The sequence below is a fragment of the Podarcis cretensis genome (assembly GCF_951804945.1).
Source record: "Podarcis cretensis genome assembly, chromosome: 8".
Taxonomy (NCBI): domain Eukaryota; kingdom Metazoa; phylum Chordata; class Lepidosauria; order Squamata; family Lacertidae; genus Podarcis; species Podarcis cretensis.
Genome location: NC_137177.1, coordinates 85,987,262 through 86,008,716, shown reverse-complemented (window position 1 = coordinate 86,008,716; position 21,455 = coordinate 85,987,262). Strand labels below are relative to the sequence as shown.

Below are 21,455 nucleotides of genomic sequence, written 5' to 3'. Positions count from 1 at the left end.
ATCTCCTTATAAAGCCCTCTGAGCTAAGGGCTACCACTGCGTCTCGCAGCACAGCAGAAATGTTGGTGGGTGTGAAACAACCATCGCAACTCATAGCTACGGACAGCCTTACCCTCTGTGAATTGTGGAATATATCAAGTGAAGCATCTCCTCTTTCTGTTCTCTCTGCCTGCTGGAAAAGTCACTGTGGGCAGAGCGGGCCAGGATGGGACCGGGTGTGCCTCCCTCTGGGATTATGCATTCCACATCATTGGTAATTGGTTTCAAACTTCATATGTGGGTGGGGATTGTGGTGCATAAATGTAAGTGGGGTGGGACAATGCTAGAACTCATTTAACTTGCGCTTGTTGCTAGTTTATTTATAGCTCAATACTTTTAAACTTTTTAAAAAATGTTTTTATTATTGTTGACTAGGTTTGTGGGTAAGAAGAGCGGTCTTTGGATAATCTCTGCAGTTGGGTTTGTGATTTTGGTGCCTTCCCCCACCCAAGAAACTTTCTCCCCTCATTCTGGTCATACGAGAGCAGAACGGACGGGGTTTCTCAAAGGCTTATTTGTCTGGAATGTCCTCAGTGGGTTGCAGGTTAAAATGAAAGATCGTCTCCCTTTTCTCCGCCCATCCCCCTGGGAGCTGATGCCATATCTGGATAACATCCAGGAGGATCATCTGTGAGGGATTTTGCCTCGGCCTTTTTGAAGTTGCAGAGCCTCTTGTTGTGACTTGCTGGTATCATATGCCAGGAAGATTAAGGATGGATACAGAGGGCCGTGGCTCGCAATTCCGGCTGTAAGACGTCCAGAGCCAGGGTTCCTGTGTCCAAGTCCGATACGCTAACCGTGACAACTAAATGGAACCTCCATAGCCCAAGGCAATGTACCTCTGACTATCAAATGGTGAGAAGAAACAGCAACGGCAGGGGTTTGGAAGGCTTCTTAGTGCTACCAAAATTAACAGGCCAGTGTTAAAAATATTAAAGACTTTGTAGAATGCCTGCAGATTGAGAGGCTGGAAACAGGCATACTTCACCGATCAACAGTGGTACTGCCTGTTCTCCAAATTCAATACAAATACAGTCGTACCTTGGAAGTCGAACAGAATCCTCCTGCAGCCAATCGGAAGCCCCGTCGGACATTCGGTTTCAAAAAATAGTTCGCAAACCGGAACAGTTACTTCCAGGTTTGCGGCGTTCGGGAGCCAAAACGTTTGAGAACTAAGCTGTTCGAAAACGAAGGTACGACTGTAATGACGAATTTTTGTTAGTAGTGAGGGGCCTTTTATGAAAAGGTGTGTGTGCGTGAACATACGCACACTTTGCACATTGGAGAAAAATGTCAGTGTCCTGTCGTGAACTTCCACGATACACTTTCCCTACTTTTCCTTGCAAGGTCAGCATTTATTTTTCCAATCTGTTGGCTGAAAGCCAGCTAAGTGTGTGAGCCACAGACTCCTGGATGTGGTTGTTTGCAGTGCCCAGGTTGGCTGCATTCTGGGGGTGGGTCGGTGTTTCCCAGAAGTTTGTTGGCGGTTCTCCGAGTAGATCAGGAACGGTGGGCATCTTGTGTTTCAAGTTTCGTGCTCAGCCAGAGGTGGGTTGGGGAGCTGGCGCACTCAGAGCGATGGCGACACATAGCAAGCCTGGCCAGTGTGCACTTTGTGGCTTCCCATCTCCGTCCACAATGCCAAGATGCTCTGTGGCAGACCCGTCTCTGTGGAAAGGGTTCCCTCAGCGTGGAAACAAGGGGTTAGTACAGGCAGGCAGCCAATTTCTTTCCTTCTGTACACTCCTCTTCTGTCGGTTCTCTTCTCTGGTTCTGCTTGTCCTCCTCCTTTTCCCTCTCATCTTTCTTCTGCCTTTGCTCTTTCAAAATCTTTTCCTCTCCCAAAGATCCTAGAACATCTCCCGCTGAAGATTAGTGAGCCTCTGAATATCTTCCTATATACATTAAAATGTAATGCTGTCATCACACAGCCCCCATCAAAGGATTTCTAACTGCATGGGGCAAGAAGGGGAGGCTCTAGGGGAGGTTAATTGGGGGGGGGAATAGAAGGGTGGCTGGCGAGGGGAGCAGGCAGCCCTACAGCTGTACAGTGTGTGTGTGTGTTTTTTGTATATATGTTTGCTACTTCATGCACTCTGGTGTTGCCTCTGTGTGCCAAGGGAGGGGTTCTCATTGAGAACCCAACTGCCCCAGAACTTCAGACCTCCCTGCTCTTCAGGAGCATGAAATATGCTTCCCCCTGCCTCCATCTGAGCGGCGCGTCAACTTCCCCAGTCTAAAAAGGAGGAGAAGTTGGGAGTTGACTTCCTCCTATAGTGCTCGCTAGAAAAAGCCATTGTGTTTTTTTTATTTTATTCGGCTGGCAGAAGGGGGAATCTTCCAAGCGCTTCTATTTCGGTGTTGCGCGGCTGCCGTTGCCACACATCAACGCTGCCCTTCCTAGTGCGTGACCGGGAACTCCCTGCTCACAAGTGGGGGGGGGGCGGCTCCATTTTTGCACCAGGAGCTTTCCTTCCCAAATGGGTGGGCCTCCCCCTCCGGCCAGCAAGTCCACAGGTGCCAGATTGCCACCTGCAAGGTAACAGTGCACATCTTGTGTCGATTTGGGGCGGGGTCCTTCCTTTACTTTCTCTGCTGCGCTGGAGTGCGGGGGAAGCCCCTTCCTGAAATTGCGCTTGCTGTTTTGCAATTTTTGGCTGTGTCACTAAGGGGGGGGGGGTTTCCACCGCCGGGTGGGCTATTTACAGTGTGTTGTTAAGACAATCCTGGCTTTAAAATAGGAGTTTCTAGAAAGCTGCCATATCCAGGTGCGCGGATACGTAGTTGTCCGATGGGAAGGAAAACCCAAACATGGCACCTCTCCTTTGGAAGAGAGGACCAGTTGTTGTTGTTTTGCAGGGCAAGGGGTATTGTGGTGCTTGGGGGTTCCTCCTGTTTATGACCGCTGGATCCCACCTACCCACGCTCTCTCCCCTACCCCCACCCGTTTCCCAGTGACCACTGGAAAGTTGGAGGTGAAGCACGAGGCCTGGTGTGTGGAAGCGAGAGCAGTTGCTGAGTCATCCGCAGGCTGGTCTCGCTGATAGACCCAGCAGGCGGGGGCCCGGCTGGGGGGCAAAGAGCTCAGGCGCCCGACCAGCAGCGGAGCACGTTGGCGTGCCTTTCTGGGTTCCGGATTCGGAGCGGATTGGAGGCTTCTGGCGTTGGTTTCCAAGTTCTGCCAGCTCTTCTGGTCCGGGTGGCTCGCCCCACCTGGGGTTCGGCCGCCCAGAATCGTGGTGGCGTGGTATCTGTGGGGGTCGCTATCTGTGCGTTTGTTCTGGCCAAGGGCATGTGAAGTTTCTGCACCAGCAGCAGCGTAAGAAAGGACCCTCCTATTCCTGCTATCTCCTTTGCTCCAGCTCCCAGCCTGCTGCAGCTAACTCTCTCCTCGCTTTGCCCATTATCGAGACCCCTGCTTCTCAGATCGCCGCCTGCTATGTCTTCCTGTCCCCCACTCTGACCCCTGGAACGTCTTGCTACTCAGGCCTGCTCTGGACACATGCCAGACCCCGGCGGCTTTCCTCTTCCCGGGCGTGCTCCCAAAATGTCGCACGGCTCAGCGTTTTGTGACTGACCCTTTCCCCCTTGGAAACCATGAAAAGTTCCCGGCTGATTTGAAATCGCAACCGATGCAGCCACTGGGTGCTCCGTGCAGCAGCCCATTGCGAGTGTGTGATTGTTAAAGAAAGCTTGCAATCTGGGCGAGCTGTGAATCAGAAGCGGGGAACCTTTTTCAGCCTCCTGGGGAAAGTGGGGGTGCCAGGGGGCCCCTGTCTGGCAGTGGTTGATGGAGCTAGACTCAGAAGTTGGCATAGCTACTTCTGCAGTGGGCAGAACGCTGCCGTTTATAAGACTTGGATTGTGATCGTTATTATTTAAAGGACCCTCTCTCTGCCAGCAAACTTTCCTAGAGAGGCGTTCCCGTCAGTTTGCCTTTAAATTGCAAGCATGGGTTTTCTCGAGGAAGTCTGGAGCCTGCCTGAGAAGAGAGGCTGCCCATGTGCTGCTGACTGGGGCGGGCAACGAACGCACTTCCTGCTTGGAGTGGCGTGCGCTGCAACGATAAAAACACTTTTGCAGGATGAGGAGAGGGGCTTGCTGGGAGGGCGTCACGCTCTAGGGCCAAGCGGGCTGCGAAATCCCATGCCTTTGTGTAGAGAGAGGCCTTTGAGAGAACGCTGGACTTCCTTGCACAAACCTGGGGCCGGCCCTACCATTAGGTAGAGATGAGGTTGCCTGCCTCAGGCTGCTAATGAGGCGCTGGAGGGACTGAGGAGTGCTTACCGGTATATGCCTCACAGCATGCCCGCCCTGCTAAGCTAGCCTGGTACCCTCAGGTGCACTGTAGTGCAGGATATCATCCCGTTGCAAAGTGCGGAACTAAGACCACACTCACAGCATTCATTCAGAGCACTATGATACCACATTAAACAGTCACGGTTCCAGTTTCAGAGTTCAGGGACGCATCCCAGCCGGGTCCAAGCACTCAAGGAGAATGCAAACCAGGACTACAAGCGGGTGTTGCTTGGGAGGGCGTCTTGCCTGGGGAGAAGTCCTGAGGGTCAGATCCAGAGGCTTGTAGGGCAACCTGTGGCCCCTGTGTGCAAGGTTCGCCACCCCCCCCCCCGTATGGGTTGTGGAGCAGATACTTGAAAACGTAGCATGTCCATTCCTTTTCTTTGGAAGAACCTGGCCTGTGTGCAAAACTGGGGGGTGTGGGTGGTCAGGGGGCTGCTCTGGGGGATAGATGTGGAGTCTGATAGCCAAGAACAACCTTCTCCTATAGATGGTCAGGGATCTGTATTGCAGTTTTTAAGGCTATACATTTTCAACCACATGCATTTATTGCATTTTAGTATTGCTGTGTTGTCTCTTCCCTAACCCTCTCCTCAGAACAACCCTGCGAGGTAGGTCCAGCTGAGCCATAATAATAATAATAATAATAATTTTTTATTTATACCCCGCCCTCCCCAGCCAAGGCCAGGCTCAGAGCGGCTTACAAGCAATAATAAAAACAGGTTGAATGATTACAACTTAAAAACAAAATTAAAATACAACATTAAAATATTGAAACATTAAAATATTAAAATGTAGCCTCATTGCAGGAGGAGAAGGAAAGGAAAAAAGAAATAGAGGGAGGGAATCAAACTGATTCTAAGCCAAAGGCCAGGCGGAACAACTCTGTCTTACAGGCCCTGCGGAAAGAAATCAGATCCCGCAGGGCCCTGGTCTCATGAGGCAGAGCGTTCCACCAGTCAAGAGCCAGTGTTGAAAAGGCCCTGGCTCTGGTTGAAGCCAATCTAACTTCCTTAGGGCCCGGGACCACTAGGGTGTTGCTATTTATAGACCTTGAGGCTCTCCGTGGGGCATACCGGGAGAGGCGGTCCCGTAGGTACGAGGGTCCTAGGCCGTGAAGGGCTTTAAAGGTCAAAAGCAGCACCTTAAATCTGACCCTGTACTCCACCGAGAGCCAGTGCAGCTGGAAAAGCACTGGGTGAATATGCTCCCATGGCAGAGACCCCGTGAGGAGCCTCGCTGCAGCATTCTGCACCCGCTGGAGTTTCTGGGACAGCTTCAAGGGCAGCCCCGCGTAGAGCGAATTACAGTAGTCAAGCCTGGAGATGACTGTCGCATGGTTCACTGTGGCCAGGTCGGGGCGGTTGCCCTTGAGCTGACCTTGGAACCTGGATCTCTCCGAATCCTAACCAGGCAGCGTTTCCACTCAGTTTCACTAGCTAAATAAGAGGTTTGGGGTTTAAAATGTCATTGAAAGACAATGCAGGGACGTTCTTGTTCTTGGGGGACACAAGAAACCAACCAGCTCGCTTTTGTAAACCACTTTGAGTTTCCTTTCTTCTTCTTTTTGCAATCAGACAGTGTGTAAATCTTACGAAATAAATAAAATAAATGGAAACTCTCCTGAGGGGAAATCTCTTGAAATTGACCCGTATACAGTGGTACCTCAGATTACAAACGCTTCAGGTTACAGACGCTTCAGGTTGCAGACTCCGCTAACCCAGAAATAGTACCTCGGGTTAAGAACTTTGCTTCAGGATGAGAACAGAAATCGCGCAGCAGTGGCGGGAGGCCCCATTTGCTAAGGTGGTGTCTCAGGTTAAGAACAGTTTCAGCTTAATAACGGACCTCTGGAACGAACTACAGTGGTGCCCCGCAAGACGAACGCCTCGCAAGACGGAAAACACGCTAGACGAAAGGGTTTTCCGTTTTGGAGGCGCTTCGCAAAACGAATTTCCCTATGGGCTTGCTTCGCAAGACGAAAATGTCTTGCGAGTTCCTGCGGGTTTTTTTCCCTTCCCCCCCTTTTTCTAAGCCGCTAAGCCGCTTATCAGCTGATCCGCTAAGCCGATAAGCCACTAAAAGCCGCTAAGCCGCTAATAGCGCTAATCCGCTAAGCCGTCAATGGGCTTGCTTCGCAAGACGAAAAAACCGCTAGACGAAGGGACTCGCGGAACGGATTAATTTCGTCTTGCGAGGCACCACTGTAAGTACGTAACCCGAGGTACCACTGCAGTGTCTATGAATTCAAGTCCATTGTTGCTCCTGTGGCATTATTATTCTTATTACTACTTTTGCCATTCATTCCTATTGCGGTTGTGTTCTCGTTTTTCCGCAGTGCCCCCAAATGTTTCCGGCCCCTGTGATGAACGGGCTCCCTGCCCCGCCAGGCAACCCCGCGCACCCCGGCGGCTGGAATGAGTTTTGCGAGCACCATGCCATCTCCACCGCCAGAGAGCTGGCCCGCAAGTACCTCCTCTTTGTCAGTGAGAACCCGCAGCACGAAGTCCTGGCGGCCGAGAATTTCTCCCTCCAGTTCGCCGACCTTTTCCAGCAGTACTTCCGCAATGAGGTGAAGTATGGCTTTGCCATGAACCGGTTCCGCATTCTCCCCTTCAGCAGGGTGCGGGATTACCGGGAGACCGGCCGGAAGCAGCCGGGGGGCTCCCTCGGGAGCGTCGTGGCCAAAGCCGAAGTGGAGCTGGCTGACCAGGCCGCCAGGGCCCCCGAGGCCCACCCCCGAGGCCTGACCAAGGCCTGGAGCTCGGAGAACCTTGCAGGAACGCCTTCCCCCTTGGCTGCGAGGAGACCCTTTTCCCTGGACCGCTTGAGGAGGAGTTGGCGCAGCTTTTTCCGCAGGAGGTCCTTGGAGCCGGCCCCTGGAGGAGGGGAGATATTGGACTCCGTTTCAAAGCCTGGCCTTGCCCGGAAGTTCTTCCCGTGGGCCCTTTCGCAAGACCCCTCTTCTCAGATTCAGAAAGAGGGCAGTCTGAAATACTGGATGGTGACCGAGGCTACGATGGACAGCGGGGCTTGCTGGCAGAGGTGCCGGCTGGTTTTGCGGAGAGCGGGGGCTTTGGACAACGACGATTACATCCTGGAGGTGTTTGATCCCCCCAAGGTGAGTGAAGGGAGCCGCTCCCGGAGGCCTGTCTCTGTGTCTCAATGGCTTGTTGCGGTTTTGGTTGCCTTGGGGAAGCTGTTTGCTGCCCTGAAGCACAACTGTGCCTTGTTTCCAGTAAGCAGAATTTGTCGTTTCCTGCATTTTCATTCATCCTCATGGCAAGAACCACCACTTTTGCCCAGAGGCTTAGTCTGTTTCCTACGGCGCACAATTATATTTCCAGAGTCCTACTGCTAGTAGAGGGTAAGGGCTTGCTTTACATTAGGCAAAGACAAACTCCAGCCCTCCAGATGTTTGGGACTACAGTGGTGCCTCGCAAGACGAAAAGAATCCGTTCCGCGAGTCTCTTCGTCTTGCGGTTTTTTTGTCTTGCGAAGCAACCCTATTAGCGGATTAGCGCTATTAGCGGCTTAGCGGCAAAGTGGCTAAGCGGCTATTAGCGGCTTTGCGACTTAGAAAAAGGGGGCGGGAGCGAAAAAAATTGCAAGACTCGCAAGACGTTTTTGTCTTGCGAAGCAAGCCCATAGAGAAATTCGTCTTGCGATGCGCCTTGAAAAACGGAAAACCCTTTCGTCTAGCGGGTTTTTCGCCTTGCGAGGCATTCGTCTTGCGGGACACCACTATACAATTCCCATCATCCCTGACCACTGGTCCTGTTAGCTAGGGATGATGGGATTTGTAGTCCCAGACATCTGGAGGGCGGGAGTTTGCCTATGCCTAATGATGACTATGTGCTTAGAGAAATTCACAGGGAAGGAGCAGCTAATCAAGAGCAGGTCCATTGTCACGGCTTGGCATGGGAAGGTATCTGTCCAAATGGTTTGTTGTCGTGCTGGCACTTTGCGTGTGGGAAAGGAGACCCATTTTTGTGTGAATCTTCTACTAGAATGGTGTTGTTGTTGTTTACGTTTTCTAGACTGGTGAGAAGGACCTGGTTAAATGGTGTTTGCCCTAGTGAAAGTAGTGATCATCATTTTCCCCAAGGGAGGTGGGTTTACTGAAAGTGAAACTGAGCTGGGGTCTAAGCTTAGATGTGGGGTAGACATCGCCTCCCCCACCAGGCCCTTTTTCAGTTGTGCATTCATGGTGGTTTTGAGGCTGCAAAATGCAATCCCGCTTTCGGTGCAGTTTTGCAACTGCAAGGAAGTTTGGGGGTGCTTTGATTTTAATTGGGATGTGTCTCGCCAAACCAAAAATGAGCAAGGGGGTGGTGTGACTCCCCTATAAAGAAAGGTCGCAGACTTGGAGACGTTTTAGTTTCGAGAAAAGGAAAATCTGAGCCGCCATTACAGAGGTTTATGGAGAAAATAGGCCGAGGAGAGTTTTCATCCTGTCGCAACACAGGAATTTGTTGACACCCGGTGATGCCGAATGTTGGAGGAGCCAGATAAAAGGAATTTGTTATTTACACAGCCCACAGTTGTTGTTGTTGTTTATAAATGTTTTTATTTATTTTCAGTATTGCAAAAAAGCATAAAGATCAACATAATGTAATATTTGGCTTGGCAAACATACAATCCTGGCAATGCATGCTAGAATCAGAGTCCATCAGCTTATTCCAAAAGGTCTCCCACATCCCTCCATGTGTGTTTGGTGGTTTTCTTCCATGATCTTCGTCTCTTATAGCCTGTGAATGGCTACCAGGAGCTACAGAGTGATAAACAATCAGATTTTCCCTGTGCTGCTCATATGTCAGTTTTTCTGCCAATGCTACCACACAGAATCAAGTACAGTCGTACCTTTGTTTTCAAACAGCTTAGTTCTCGAACATTTTGCCTCCCAAACGCCGCAAACCCGGAAGTGACTGTTCTGGTTTGTGAACTATTTTTGGAAGCCAAACGTCCGATAGGACGTTTTCTGCAGCCAATCAGAAGCCGCGCTTTGGTTTCTGAACGTTTTGGAAGTCAAACAGATTTCCAGAACGGATTCCGTTCGACTTCCAAGGTACGACTGTATACCAAGATTCAGTATTTGCCAAATTCCTAGCACCTCACAACTTCCAGCCGTGCAGCAGGTAGCAGAAGGTGCAGCTGGCCTTTATTGGCGAATCTCTGGCCAGGTTTTCCCTGTGTCCCTAGCAGCACCAGCGCAAGGGATAGAGAGATGGGCACACAGGTACGTTGGCCGTATTTCATTAAAGACTTTAGACGAGGGTGGTCCAATGCATGGCCCTCTGCAACTTACGATGCCCCCCCCCCCAGCCCTTGTCCTCCCTTCCCAAAGCCAGGTAAATGCTGTGTTGGACTTTGAGAAGGAAGAAGAAGAAGAGTTTGGATTTTATATCCTGCTTTATCGCTACCCTAAGGAGTCTCAAAGGGATGCGGGTGGGTTAAACCACAGAGCCTAGGACTTGCCGATCAGGTCGGTGGTTTGAATCCCCGCGACGGGGTGAGCTCTCGTCGTTCGGTCCCAGCTCCTGCCCACCTAGCAGTTCGAAAGCACATCAAAGTGCAAGTAGATAAATAGGTACCACTCTGGTGGGAAGGTAAACGGCGTTTCCGTGCGCTGCTCTGGTTTGCCAGAAGCGGCTTAGTCATGCTGGCCACATGACCCGGAAGCTGTACGCCGGCTCCCACGACCAATAAAGGGAGATGAGCGCTGCAACACCAGAGTCGGCTACGACTGAACCTAATGGTCAGGGGTCCCTTTACCTTTAAGGAGTCTCAAAGCAGCTAACAATCTCCTTTCCCTTCCTCCCCCACAACAAACACTCTGTGAGGTGAGTGAGGCTGAGAGACTTCATAGAAGTGTGGCTGGCCCAAGATCACCCAGCAGCTGCATGTAGAGGAGCAGGGAATTGAACCCAGTTCACCAGATTACGAGTCTACCGCTCTTAACCACCACACCACACTGGCTCTTGGAAGGCTCTGACAAGGCCCTGGAGTTCTCATGCTTCCTTCCCCAAGCCTAGTCAGTGCACCCCAGCTTTGCGAAGGAGGTCAGAGGGCTCGAGGACCCTGTGAAAACCTCGTGCCTCCTTCCTAAACCCCAACACTTCAGTTCACATTGATTCCAAAAGAACTTGCAAACCAAAAGGCAACTATCCTTTGAAATTCACCCTTGCCCCAATGTTAGTTCTCTACCCAGCCAATGTTTACAAAACTGCATATCTTAGGGGGGAAATGTAAAGTGTTTTTAAAACAATGCATACATTTGTGAAAATATATTAGGGGAAAGTGCTTGCAAAAATGTCTACATTCATCAAAACTGAAACCTTTTCTATTCTGTCAGGCCTATGCAGGCAATTAGGAATTCCTCTTTCCACAATATCTGATTTCTGATTTCAACTTTTTAATGTGGCTTTTATTGCATGGTTCTGTGTGCAGTTGTTGTGAACCACTTTGATATTTTCTTTATAAATTAGCCGGATATAAGTATCTTTGCAAACAAACAAATGATGTGTTCCTTGGGAGAAACTTGCACTAAAATGCGTACTGATTTTCGTGATTATCTGATTGCAGAAATGTGGAGAACTGGCTATAAGAGCTGTTCAACAGTGGAACGGACTCCCTCGGGGGGTTGTGGACTTTCCTTCCTTGGAGGTTTTTAAACAGAAGTTGGACGGTCGTTTGTCATGGATGCTTTAGCTGAGATTCCTGCATTGCAGGGGTTGGGCTAGATGACCCTCGAAGGTCCCTTTCAACTCTACAAGTCTTTAAAACTGGGGAAAATGAGAAACTAAGATAACCTGAAACTGACAGGCCCTTCCATCCCTTTTCCCTTTGAGAGATTTAACCCAGAGATGATGATGATGATGATGATGATGATGATGATGATAATGATACAGTGGTACCTCGGGTTACATACGCTTCAGGTTACAGACTCCGCTAACCCAGAAATAGTGCTTCAGGTTAAGAACTTTGCTTCAGGATGAGAACAGAAATCGCATGGTGGCGGCTAAAGTGGTGCTTCAGGTTAAGAACAGACCTCCAGAACGAATTAAGTATTTAACCCGGGGTGTTGTTTAGTCGTTTAGTCGTGTCCGACTCTTCGTGACCCCCTGGACCAGAGCACACCAGGCACTCCTGTCTTCCACTGCCTCCCGCAGTTTGGTCAAATTCATGTTGGTAGCTTCGAGAACACTGTCCAACCACCTCGTCCTCTGTCGTCCCCTTCTCCTTGTGCCCTCCATCTTTCCCAACATCAGGGTCTTTTCCAGGGAGTCTTCTCTTCTCATGAGGTGGCCAAAGTACTGGAGCCTCAGCTTCAGGATCTGTGCTTCCAGTGAGCACTCAGGGCTGATTTCCTTCAGAATGGAGAGGTTTGATCTTCTTGCAGTCCATGGGACTCTCAAGAGTCTCCTCCAGCACCATAACTCAAAAACATCAATTCTTCGGCGATCAGCCTTCTTTATGGTCCAGCTCTCACGTCCATACATCACTACTGGGAAAACCATAACTTTAACCCGAGGTACCACTGTAATAATAATTTATTATTTATACCCCGCCCATCTGGCTGGGTTTCCCCAGCCACTCTGGGCGGCTTTCAACAGAATATTAAAATACAACAGAGATGGGGGCAAGTTGCGGTGGGGGGGTGCCTCTGACAGTTTGGTTGCCTTGTTGGGATGGAATCAACAGATAGCAGCTCCCCTCCTTTGGCAAGTAGAGCTGCTTTTACATGTCTGCAAAAATTTGGCCCCTGCATATCTCATGGGAGCTAAGGGCTGAAAGCCAGCGTCCTTGGATGAGCCGGCCGAGAGTAAATGCTCTTTCCATCTCTTTTGGGGTGTGTGTGTGTGTGTGCGCACGCATGTTTGCGCACTCGATCCTGGCTGCTGCCCCAAAGGAAGGTTTGTGAATGGCGAAAGCCTTTTCGCCTGGAAAATTTTGTAAGCGCAGGTCACAATGAAGGTAGTAAAGGCCATCAGTAATAAGAATTGTCTTCTTTTTTTTTTGCAGAGGAGAAATTTGCTTTCCTCCTCTTCCTCCTCTCTTCCATGCCTTCAAAGCGGCCCCCCCCCCATCCCATGTTAAAACAGGAATCTATTCATCCGGCGCACAGAGGCCGGCAATTAATAGAGAGCTGAGGACGGGGATTGAATTTAAACTCACGTAGGCTCGCCAAAGGATTTGGTGTTTGGCGTTCGCTCTCCTCTCTCCCCAACCCCCCAGCCCTTCAGGAACTAAATATAGCTCTGTGGGGCCGTGTCGGATGCGAGTGTCTTCCGGAGGACTCAACAACATAACATTCTCCTCATGCAGCTTTTGGCCTTCCTTTAATGAGAGAATATTTTCTGCACACTGCAGCTCCCCCACAGCCCCTGCAAGAAAGGGGAAGGCAGTCTGCGTTTGCCCTTAAGTTACAAATCTGTGAGGGAATAAGTATTAAGTGCTGCTGTTGTTGTTGTTTTTAAAAAAGAGGGCACGGGGGTTACTTCTTAGATTTGCCGCAAATCTAAGTGATTTCTTGTGCCGGGGGGCTCCGGGGCATTTCAAGAGATTCCTGCCAAACCCCCAGTGCATAAATGCTGCTTTGTCTGCATCGAATTCATTAGTTTATTATTGCATTCATATTCCACCTTGTCCTCCAAGGAGCTGAAGGCGACAAGCACGTTTTAAACCTCTTCGTTTAATTCCCACAACAACCCTTTGAGGTAGGCTAGGCGAAGATTCTGCAAGACAGAGCTCTGTGACCAGGTGGTAATATTTGAACCCTGGGCTCCCAGGTCCCTAGTCTGGCACTGCACTGCACCGGCTCGTAATTCTTATTAAACAAGAGCTACTAGTTATTAATTAACAGCTTTTAGTATATGTTTATTTGTTAAACGGATTTCTGTGCTCTCCCCTCAGGGTACATTGCCCATGCCCAGGCAGTTTCCAGGGGGGGCAAATATTTTTAAAACGAAGCTTAGAAGCATCAGAAGATCCCAAGTTAAATACAGCAAATTTGCCATTTTCAAAAACCACAAACAGATCAGCAGCAAAACCTTTTTTTCCCCCTCCCTTTAACATAGGATTGGGATTTTATTTTTAAAGGCTTTAAGAGTTCTCATAAAAGCCGGCCGTGACAAGGACCTTCCATGTTTCTCGCTAGGGTGGAGGGAATTCCAAAGGGGTGGAGCCACCACTGAGAAGGCCCCGTCTCTTCCAAGGTAGACCGGAGGAGCTTGGAGTGCATGGCTTGGATTGCAGCTAGGAGTATAGGTGATTTGATAACATGCCAAGGTTCTCGACCCCCCCCCCTCCCCAATCAATCCACTTTCAACCTTTGGTAATCTTTAAGAGCAAGCCTGGTCTCTGGGTGGAGCAGAGGTATATTTCAGACTAGCTAGTGCAGGGAATGGGGGCAGATTCCTCCTTCTGCCCCCCCCCCCGACTGCCAACTGTGCATGTTAACTTTGCCCCACAGAAATTATAAAGCGGGCAGGGGTGTTAAGAGAAAACTGTTGCATCAGCAGCTCCTAGCATCTAGCACAGACTCAAGCCTGCAAGTGATGCTAGTTTTGCTATTCCTAAACTGGCTCTGATCTAGATCCTTTCCCTGGGTTCTGTCTCTCGGTCACATCAAGACCTATCTTTGGTCTCAGCTGCAAATAAAATGTTTTAAGCGTGTTTCAAGTACAATATACAGTGGGACCCTAGATAGCGATGGTGAGCCTTATGGAAAATTCAAGGCACAGTGGTACCTTGGTTTGCATATGTTTTGGATTACAAACATGTCAAACCCGGAAGTGCATGTCCCAGTTTGCAGCTTTTTTTTTATTATTACAACCCCTTTTTTTTTGGATTATGAACAATTTTTTTGGGGAGGCCCCATTGGTGAAAGCACGCCTTGGGTTACAACCTGTTTTGGTTTACAAATGGACCTCCGGAGCGGATTATGGTTGTAAACCAAGGTATACCACTGTATTCTTAAAAACTTTTTTTTTTTAAAAAAAGAAGCATTTTCAGAACTTTTTTTTATATGTATGTAGATTCCACCTTTCTTTATTTTTATTTCGTTTAGGAGATTTATATACCACTGTTCACTCAACAACAAAGATCCCAGGGCGGTTCACAAAGAAATGTCATGTTTAAAAATCAAAAGGCAATTAATGTGAAAAGTAATTAGAAGAAAACCCCAGTTAAAACTTCAGATAGATCTAGAATCCCTTAAGAAGCCTGAGAGAATGAGAACAATTTTGCCTGGTCATGAAAGGATGGCAGAATGGACTCTGGGCAGTCTTCTTTGGGGAGGGAATCCCAGCTAAAAATGTGTCATCGCTGTTAGTGAGAGGACCTGATGAAGGGCATCATCAGATGACCTCTGAATCTCGGCAGGTGTTCCATTAGGTACTGTACCTGGGGCAATGTCACATAGGGCTTTCAGAGCCATTACCTTGAGTTGGGCTGGCAAGTAAATTTGGAAGCCAATTAGCGCATTTTTCTCTCCATAAGATGCACCTAGTTTTTAGAGGAGGAAAACAAGAAAAAAAATATTCTGAACAAAACAGTGGATTTTTGTGGTTCAAGACATGTGATCTGACGGTGAGTTTGGGGTAGCCCGATGCAAAAATCCTGAGAATCCTTGTGGATCCATGCTTTATAACCACGTTTTTGCAGCATTGTGGCCCCATTCAACAGTGGATGTGTGATTTTTTTTGGTGCAGGCTGTAGCCATGGACATGCTATGTGATCTGATGGTGAATTTGGAGTGACCTAATGCAAAACTCCTGAGGATCTATGGGCTTTTACCTCCCCCCCCCTCAAGCAGCCTCTTTTATCTCTAGCGTCCCTTATCTCCCTCCTGATCGCTTACCGATCAGCTGCTTCCTTTCAGCACCCCCTTCCCTCTTGTTTGCCTTAGTATCTTTTCCTTAGCTAGAGCAGTTTTTTGCTCCTCCTTTTCTTCTAATTTCTCTCCTCATTGCTTTAGTCTTCCTGTCTCCTCTCCTTGCAAGTTCGCTGTCTTTACCTCCCCCCTCCCAGGCGGCCTACTTTATTGCTAGCATCCCTTATCTCCTTCCCGATCACTTGCCGATCAGCGGCTTTGTTTCAACACCGACTTCCCTCTTTTTTTTTTTTTTTAAAAAAAAGCATGATCTGCTTTTTGCCCCTGGGCAATTCGGCTCCAGGGACCACACTTTCGCTCCATAAGACGCACAGACATTTCCCCTTACTTTTTAGGAAGAAAAAAGTGCATCTTATGGAGCGAAAAATACGGTAAGTACTTTTAGTGCCCAGAAACCTTGCACCTGCAGTCTCTGCTAGGTGTAGCAGAGGAGGATAGCTCAGTCGGGAGAGATATCCCTTACTCTTAATCTCAGGGTTGTGGGTTTGAGCCCCGCATTGAGCCAAAGATTCCTGCATTTTGGGGGTTGGGCTGGATGACCTCTGTGGTCCCTTCTAGCTCTGCAGTTCTAGGATTCTAATAGTTTCCAAATTGTCTTCAAGGGAAGCACAGCATAGAATGTATTGCCAAAAGAGAACCAGGGTTCATATCACTGCGGCCAAGATAGTAATGTCCCAGAGACTTCGCAGCTGGTGAAAGGCACTTCAACTCCAGACTGGGGGAATGTGGATCTCTCCAGAGCAGAGTCAGTGGGTGATCCACCCACTGAGCTTCTGTCTTGCTAGGATCGAGCGTCACCTTATTGGCTGCCATCCTGCTGTTGGTTCAATACTTCTTGTGCACACACACAAATACTGTATTCCAGATTGCGACATGTTTCTTACCGGTAAAAGGATGTGTTGATTTATTCTTTCTGATGGTTTTATCCATTTCCACAGCATCACTTGGAGATTTTCACACTTTGTCTCTCCTGCCAGGTCCTTCAGGGCATTTGAGGTGCCAGCTGGCTACTGGGCAAAGGAGCAAGTGTCAAGAATGGCATGCATGACAATGTTTATATGGTGTGCTTTTCTGTTTGCAGTGTGTGTGTGTGTGTTGAGCTCAAGGAGCAGATACTCTGACTTTTGGCAGAACTTTTAGCACTCCTTTTGCCTCACAGTTGAGGTTCGGCAAACTTTTTCTTTTTCCTTTCCCCTCTTAATTTAACGTGCCATGCAAAGCAATGTTTGCTTTCATCTAGCAAATCCAGCTCTTGGAACACGATGCTCATGAAATGGTTTTGGACATGGTGTTGGGGGAGAATCCAGAAATAGAGAGACTAAAGCCCAGATTTCAACGCAGGAGGGGGACTTGGCCTAAAAATTGGGTGCCTCAAAAGGAGAAGAATTGGCAAATTCTGTGCCATCGAGCTTCTCCCTTGGGCATCCCCTGGCCGCAGGTGATAGATGGCAAGCTGAAAGGATACTAGAACCAATAATTCTAGGAAAGCATTTTTCAGGGTGGGTGGGGGCTGTTTTCTCCTTTGAGAGCTGACTCGACTACTCTGCCAGGTTCCAGCCCAGAGCAATACAGTATTTACAGCCAAGCTGAAAAATCCCATGAAAATTGGTACTTCCAACGGAAGCATCTGTAGTCATTTTATTTCAACCAGATGTTACGGCAGGAGAAGGCTTCGGGAAGAGAGGATGTGCTCTTTGTGCTGTGTTTAGCACCATGTGCGGTGTGGGGGTCAGGAAGGAACGTCCTTACCCCCCCCCAATCACTATGGCTATTGCAGGGATAGGGAGCTCCTGGCAACTTGGGCAAACATGTGGCCCTTGAGGCAACACTCTCCGGCCCTCAGGACTCTCCCCAGTCCTTGCTCCTGCTTGCCTCTGCTCTGTCAGCTGAACGGCAATAAAGCATCTCCAGCCCAGGAAGTCTTTCTCTACCTGAGATCCTGGAAGAGTAGTCACAGAAGGTAATAGGGGTTTTGCCTGTTACATGCAGCAAACATGCAATCCGTGTACATGTCAACAATACCTCAATACCTTAAGGGCCACCTCTCCCCATATGAAACGACCCAGATCCTGCGCTTGTCATCTGAGGCCCTTCTCTATGTCCCCACTCCTAGAGAGGTTCGGAGGGTGGCAACAAGAGAACAGGCCTTGTCGGTGGTGGCTCCCCAACTGTGGAATGCTCTCCCCAGAAAGGCTTGCCTGGCACCGTCATTACACATTTTTAGATGCCAGGGAAAACATTCCTCTTTACCCAGACCTATGGCAATTAAGTAATCTATGGCCTGTGAAAGTGTGTGGGAAAAGAGTTATTATGGTGATTATTTTACCATTAGGCTGCCTGCCAGTATGTTTTTAATTAAGTTTTTTATCATGGAAGTTTTTAATGTGTTTCTATTGCGGTACACCACCCTGAGATCTTTTGATAAAGGGCAGTATATAAATTGAAACAACAACAACAACAACAGTACACTCCATCGCACAAACGCTTGGACATTTATAGAGACGGCTTGTGCCAGTGTTCAGTATATATGAGTAATCTGAGCTAGATTGGAACTGGTAATTCCCCCCACACAAGGCTTGATGGACAGTTAGTCTGCTATAAGGATGGAATGGATAAAAATTTGAAATATAAATAATTCCCTGGAATAAAGACATCATTTTTGCCGCAAAGCGAGATTCTTAGCGTCTCCAGCAAATCAGAAGGTGGAATTTGGTTAGAACTGAACGTAGAGATGCTGTCCTTGTGTCTCTCTCAGTTCCTACAAATTTCTCCAGTGATAAAGGTAAAGGTAAAGGTACCCCTGCCCGTACGGGCCAGTCTTGACAGACTCTGGGGTTGTGCGCCCATCTCACTCAAGAGGCCGGGGGCCAGCGCTGTCCGGAGACACTTCCGGGTCATGTGGCCAGCGTGACAAAGCTGCATCTGGCGAGCCAGCGCAGCACACGGAAACGCCGTTTACCTTCCCGCTGGTAAGCGGTCCCTATTTATCTACTTGCACCCGGAGGTGCTTTCGAACTGCTAGGTTGGCAGGCGCTGGGACCGAGCAGCGGGAGCGCACCCCGCCGCAGGGATTCGAACCGCCGACCTTTCGATCGGCAAGTCCTAGGCGCTGAGGCTTTAACCCACAGCGCCACCTGCGTCCCACTTTCTCCAGTGATACCCCTCACTTAATCACACTTCCTTCCTTCCCTCTGAGCCCCTTTGCTTGGTCCCAGTAATATGGGACTAATTTGGGACCAATTTGGAATGTTGATAACTTAACAGAATATGCTGCTATTTTATTTGTTTTTTATTAATTGGCACAGGCAAAGATTAGTCAGGCCTCTGCCCCTTGGAGCTTCCAGTCTAAAGTTTGCTGATTGGGAGAAAGAAAGTGTGGTATGACACTTGTTTTGTTGTAACGTCATCTAACCTCCCTACAAACAAATCAGAGTGAATGTTCATTAAATAGCCAGCGTTGTCTGATCTCCCTGCAAACGAACCAGAATGAGTGCTCAGTTCAACAGGTGGTGCCCCGATCTTCCTTGTGTTCTTTTCTTCTGGGCCAAAGCTGAACTGGAGTGGGGATGTGCAGATGTGCGAAACTGTGGTTTGTGCTAGGTAAACTGGCCAGCCAGGGGAGGAGAAGAAGACGAGTTTGGATTTGATATCCCGCTTTATCACTACCCTAAGGAGTCTCAAAGGGACACGGGTGGCGCTGTGGGTTAAACCACAGAGCCTAGAACTTGCCGATCAGAAGGTTGGTGGTTCGAATCCCTGTGATGGGGTGAGCTCCCGTTGCTGGGTCCCTGCTCGTGCCAACCTAGCAGTTCGAAAGCATGTCAAAGTGCAAGTAGATCAATAGGTACTGCTCCATCGGGAAGGTAAATGGCGTTTCCGTGCGCTGCTCTGGTTCGCCAGAAGCGGCTTAGTCATGCTGGCCACATGACCCAGAAGCTGTACACTGGCTCCCTCGGCCAATAAAGCGAGATGAGCGCCGCAACCCCAGAGTCAGTCACGACTGGACCTAATGGTCAGGGGTACCTTTACCTTTACCTTTAAGGAGTCTCAAAGAGGCTAACAATCTCCTTTCCCTTCCTCCCCCACAACAAACACTCTGTGAGGTGAGTGAGGCAGAGAGACTTCAGAGAAGTGTGACTGGCCCAAGGTCACCCAGCAGCTGCATGTGGAGGAGCGGGGAAGCGAACCCGGTTCCCCAGATTACGAGTCCACCGCTCTTAACCACTACACCACACTGGAATGGGTTGTTGGCCCAAGTTGTGTGTTCCAGGTATCCTCACTTCGAAGTGGGGGAGACTGTGAGGCCTCCTCCAGAAACTACGCAGCGTACACCTTGCAAAATACGACCCACAATCCTTTGCAAGGTGCAGGAATCCCCAGAGCAAAGGAGTCAACCTGCAGAGGGTTTCCTGCCGGCAGAACGTTTTGAAACCGCCATCCGGCTGTGACGCAGCCGCTTGTTCCATTTCCCACTCTGAAACCTGGAGACTTAGCACAGCAATGTCTTTTTGCCTCTCCTTTCCATACTCGCAAAACCCGTGGGGTGGGTGGAGGTGGGCGAGTGTGGGGACCCCCAGCCCACTCGTTCCAGATACATCTGCCCTGCTCTTCGGTTTCTGTCCCTTGTGCTTGATTTCTCTGGAGGCAAGGCAGGAGAACCTTGCAGCCCTGAGCCACGGCAGGCCTAACCGCAGGCCCGGCTCGGAAGTCCCTGGGCTGGCTGGCGCCTTTGTGAATGGAGCAGAAGTCTTTTGCAAAGCCGCCTTTCATTCATAGGGAGGGCGGGGGGGCCTGCTTGCAAAGAGCTGCTTTGCCACACAGCTTCCTCTTTGGGAGGGCGCCTTTTCAGTTACGGCACCGAGACTGTTTTGATATGGGGGTGGGTGGGAGTGGGGTGGGGAGTGGGTTGAAGCGGAGATGCCAAACTTGGCTTTTTGACGAGCCTCTGAAACATAAAGGTAAAGGGACCCCTGACCATTAGGGCCAGTCGCGGATGACTCTGGGGTTGCGGCGCTCATCTCGCTTTATTGGCCGAGGGAGCCGGCGTACAGCTTCCGGGTCATGTGGCCAGCATGACTAAGCCGCTTCTGGCGAACCAGAGCAGCGCACGGAAACGCCGTTTACCTTCCCACCAGAGCGGTACCTATTTATCTACTTGCACTTTGACGTGCTTTCGAACTGCTAGGTTGGCAGGAGCAGGGACCGAGCAACGGGAGCTCACCCCATCACGGGGATTCGAAACATAGCTGTCAACTTTTCCCTTTTCTTGCGAGGAATCCTATTCAGAATAAGGGAATTTCCCTTTAAAAAAGGGAAACGTTGACAGCTATGCTCTGAAACAGCTCTTGTGCAAATAGGTAAAGGTAAAGTTACCCCTGCCCGCACAGGCCAGTCTTGACAGACTCTAGGGTTGTGCGCTCATCTCACTCTATAGGCCGGGAGCCAGCGCTGTCCGCAGACACTTCCGGGTCACGTGGCCAGCGTGACAAGCTGCATCTGGCGAGCCAGCGCAGCACACGGAAAGCCGTTTACCTTCCCGCTGGTAAGCGGTCCCTATTTATCTACTTGCACCCGGGGGTGCTTTCGAACTGCTAGGTTGGCAGGCGCTAGGACCGAACGACGGGAGCACACCCCGCCGCGGGGATTCGAACCGCCGACCATGTGATCGGCAAGTCCTAGGCGCTGAGGTTTTACCCACAGCGCCACACTCACCCGCATTTCTCTATTTATTTATTCCTGACTTCTGTTTATTAAAATGTTTATATCTTGCTTGCCTTTTGGCGGCCAAGCTGTCCCTTGCAGCTGCAGTTGGACTCCTGTTCCCATCGTCCCTGACCAGGGGTTGTGTTGACTGGGACTGATGGGAGTTGGAGTCCAACAGGGATGGAGAGGAGGGGGGAAACCAGCGCGGTTCAGATTTTAATGCGAACCTGCCTGATTTGCACTTTCCGAAAGAGTCCGTAAACTGAAACTCGGCTGTCGCTCGAAATTTGCACCTCTCCAGATTTTGTGGCTTCTCCAAACAAATAAGGCACACAAAGTGCAGTGGGCATAAGAGGCATATATTAGTGAAAATAACATATAAAAAGGCGTATGTTGGGGAAAGTTGCTTTGTACGCAATGTGCCTTTGAGAGCAAGCAAGAAACGAGAGACTGAAAGAGTCTGAAATTGACAGGTATGCCTATCCATCAAACAGCTTCTGGAGACCTCAAAAGCACA

General features: G+C 49.6%; 1 protein-coding gene across 1 annotated transcript in view; it reads left to right on the top strand.

Annotated features, from left to right (window-relative positions):
• The window catches only part of SH2B3 (SH2B adaptor protein 3), a 79,401-nt gene that overhangs the window by 9,546 nt on the left and 48,400 nt on the right, over nt 1-21,455 (top strand). Inside the window, exon 2 of the mRNA XM_079987688.1 lies at nt 6,677-7,459. Within this exon, the coding sequence (XP_079843814.1) occupies nt 6,677-7,459 (783 nt within the window). The remainder of the gene's footprint in view (nt 1-6,676; nt 7,460-21,455) is intronic.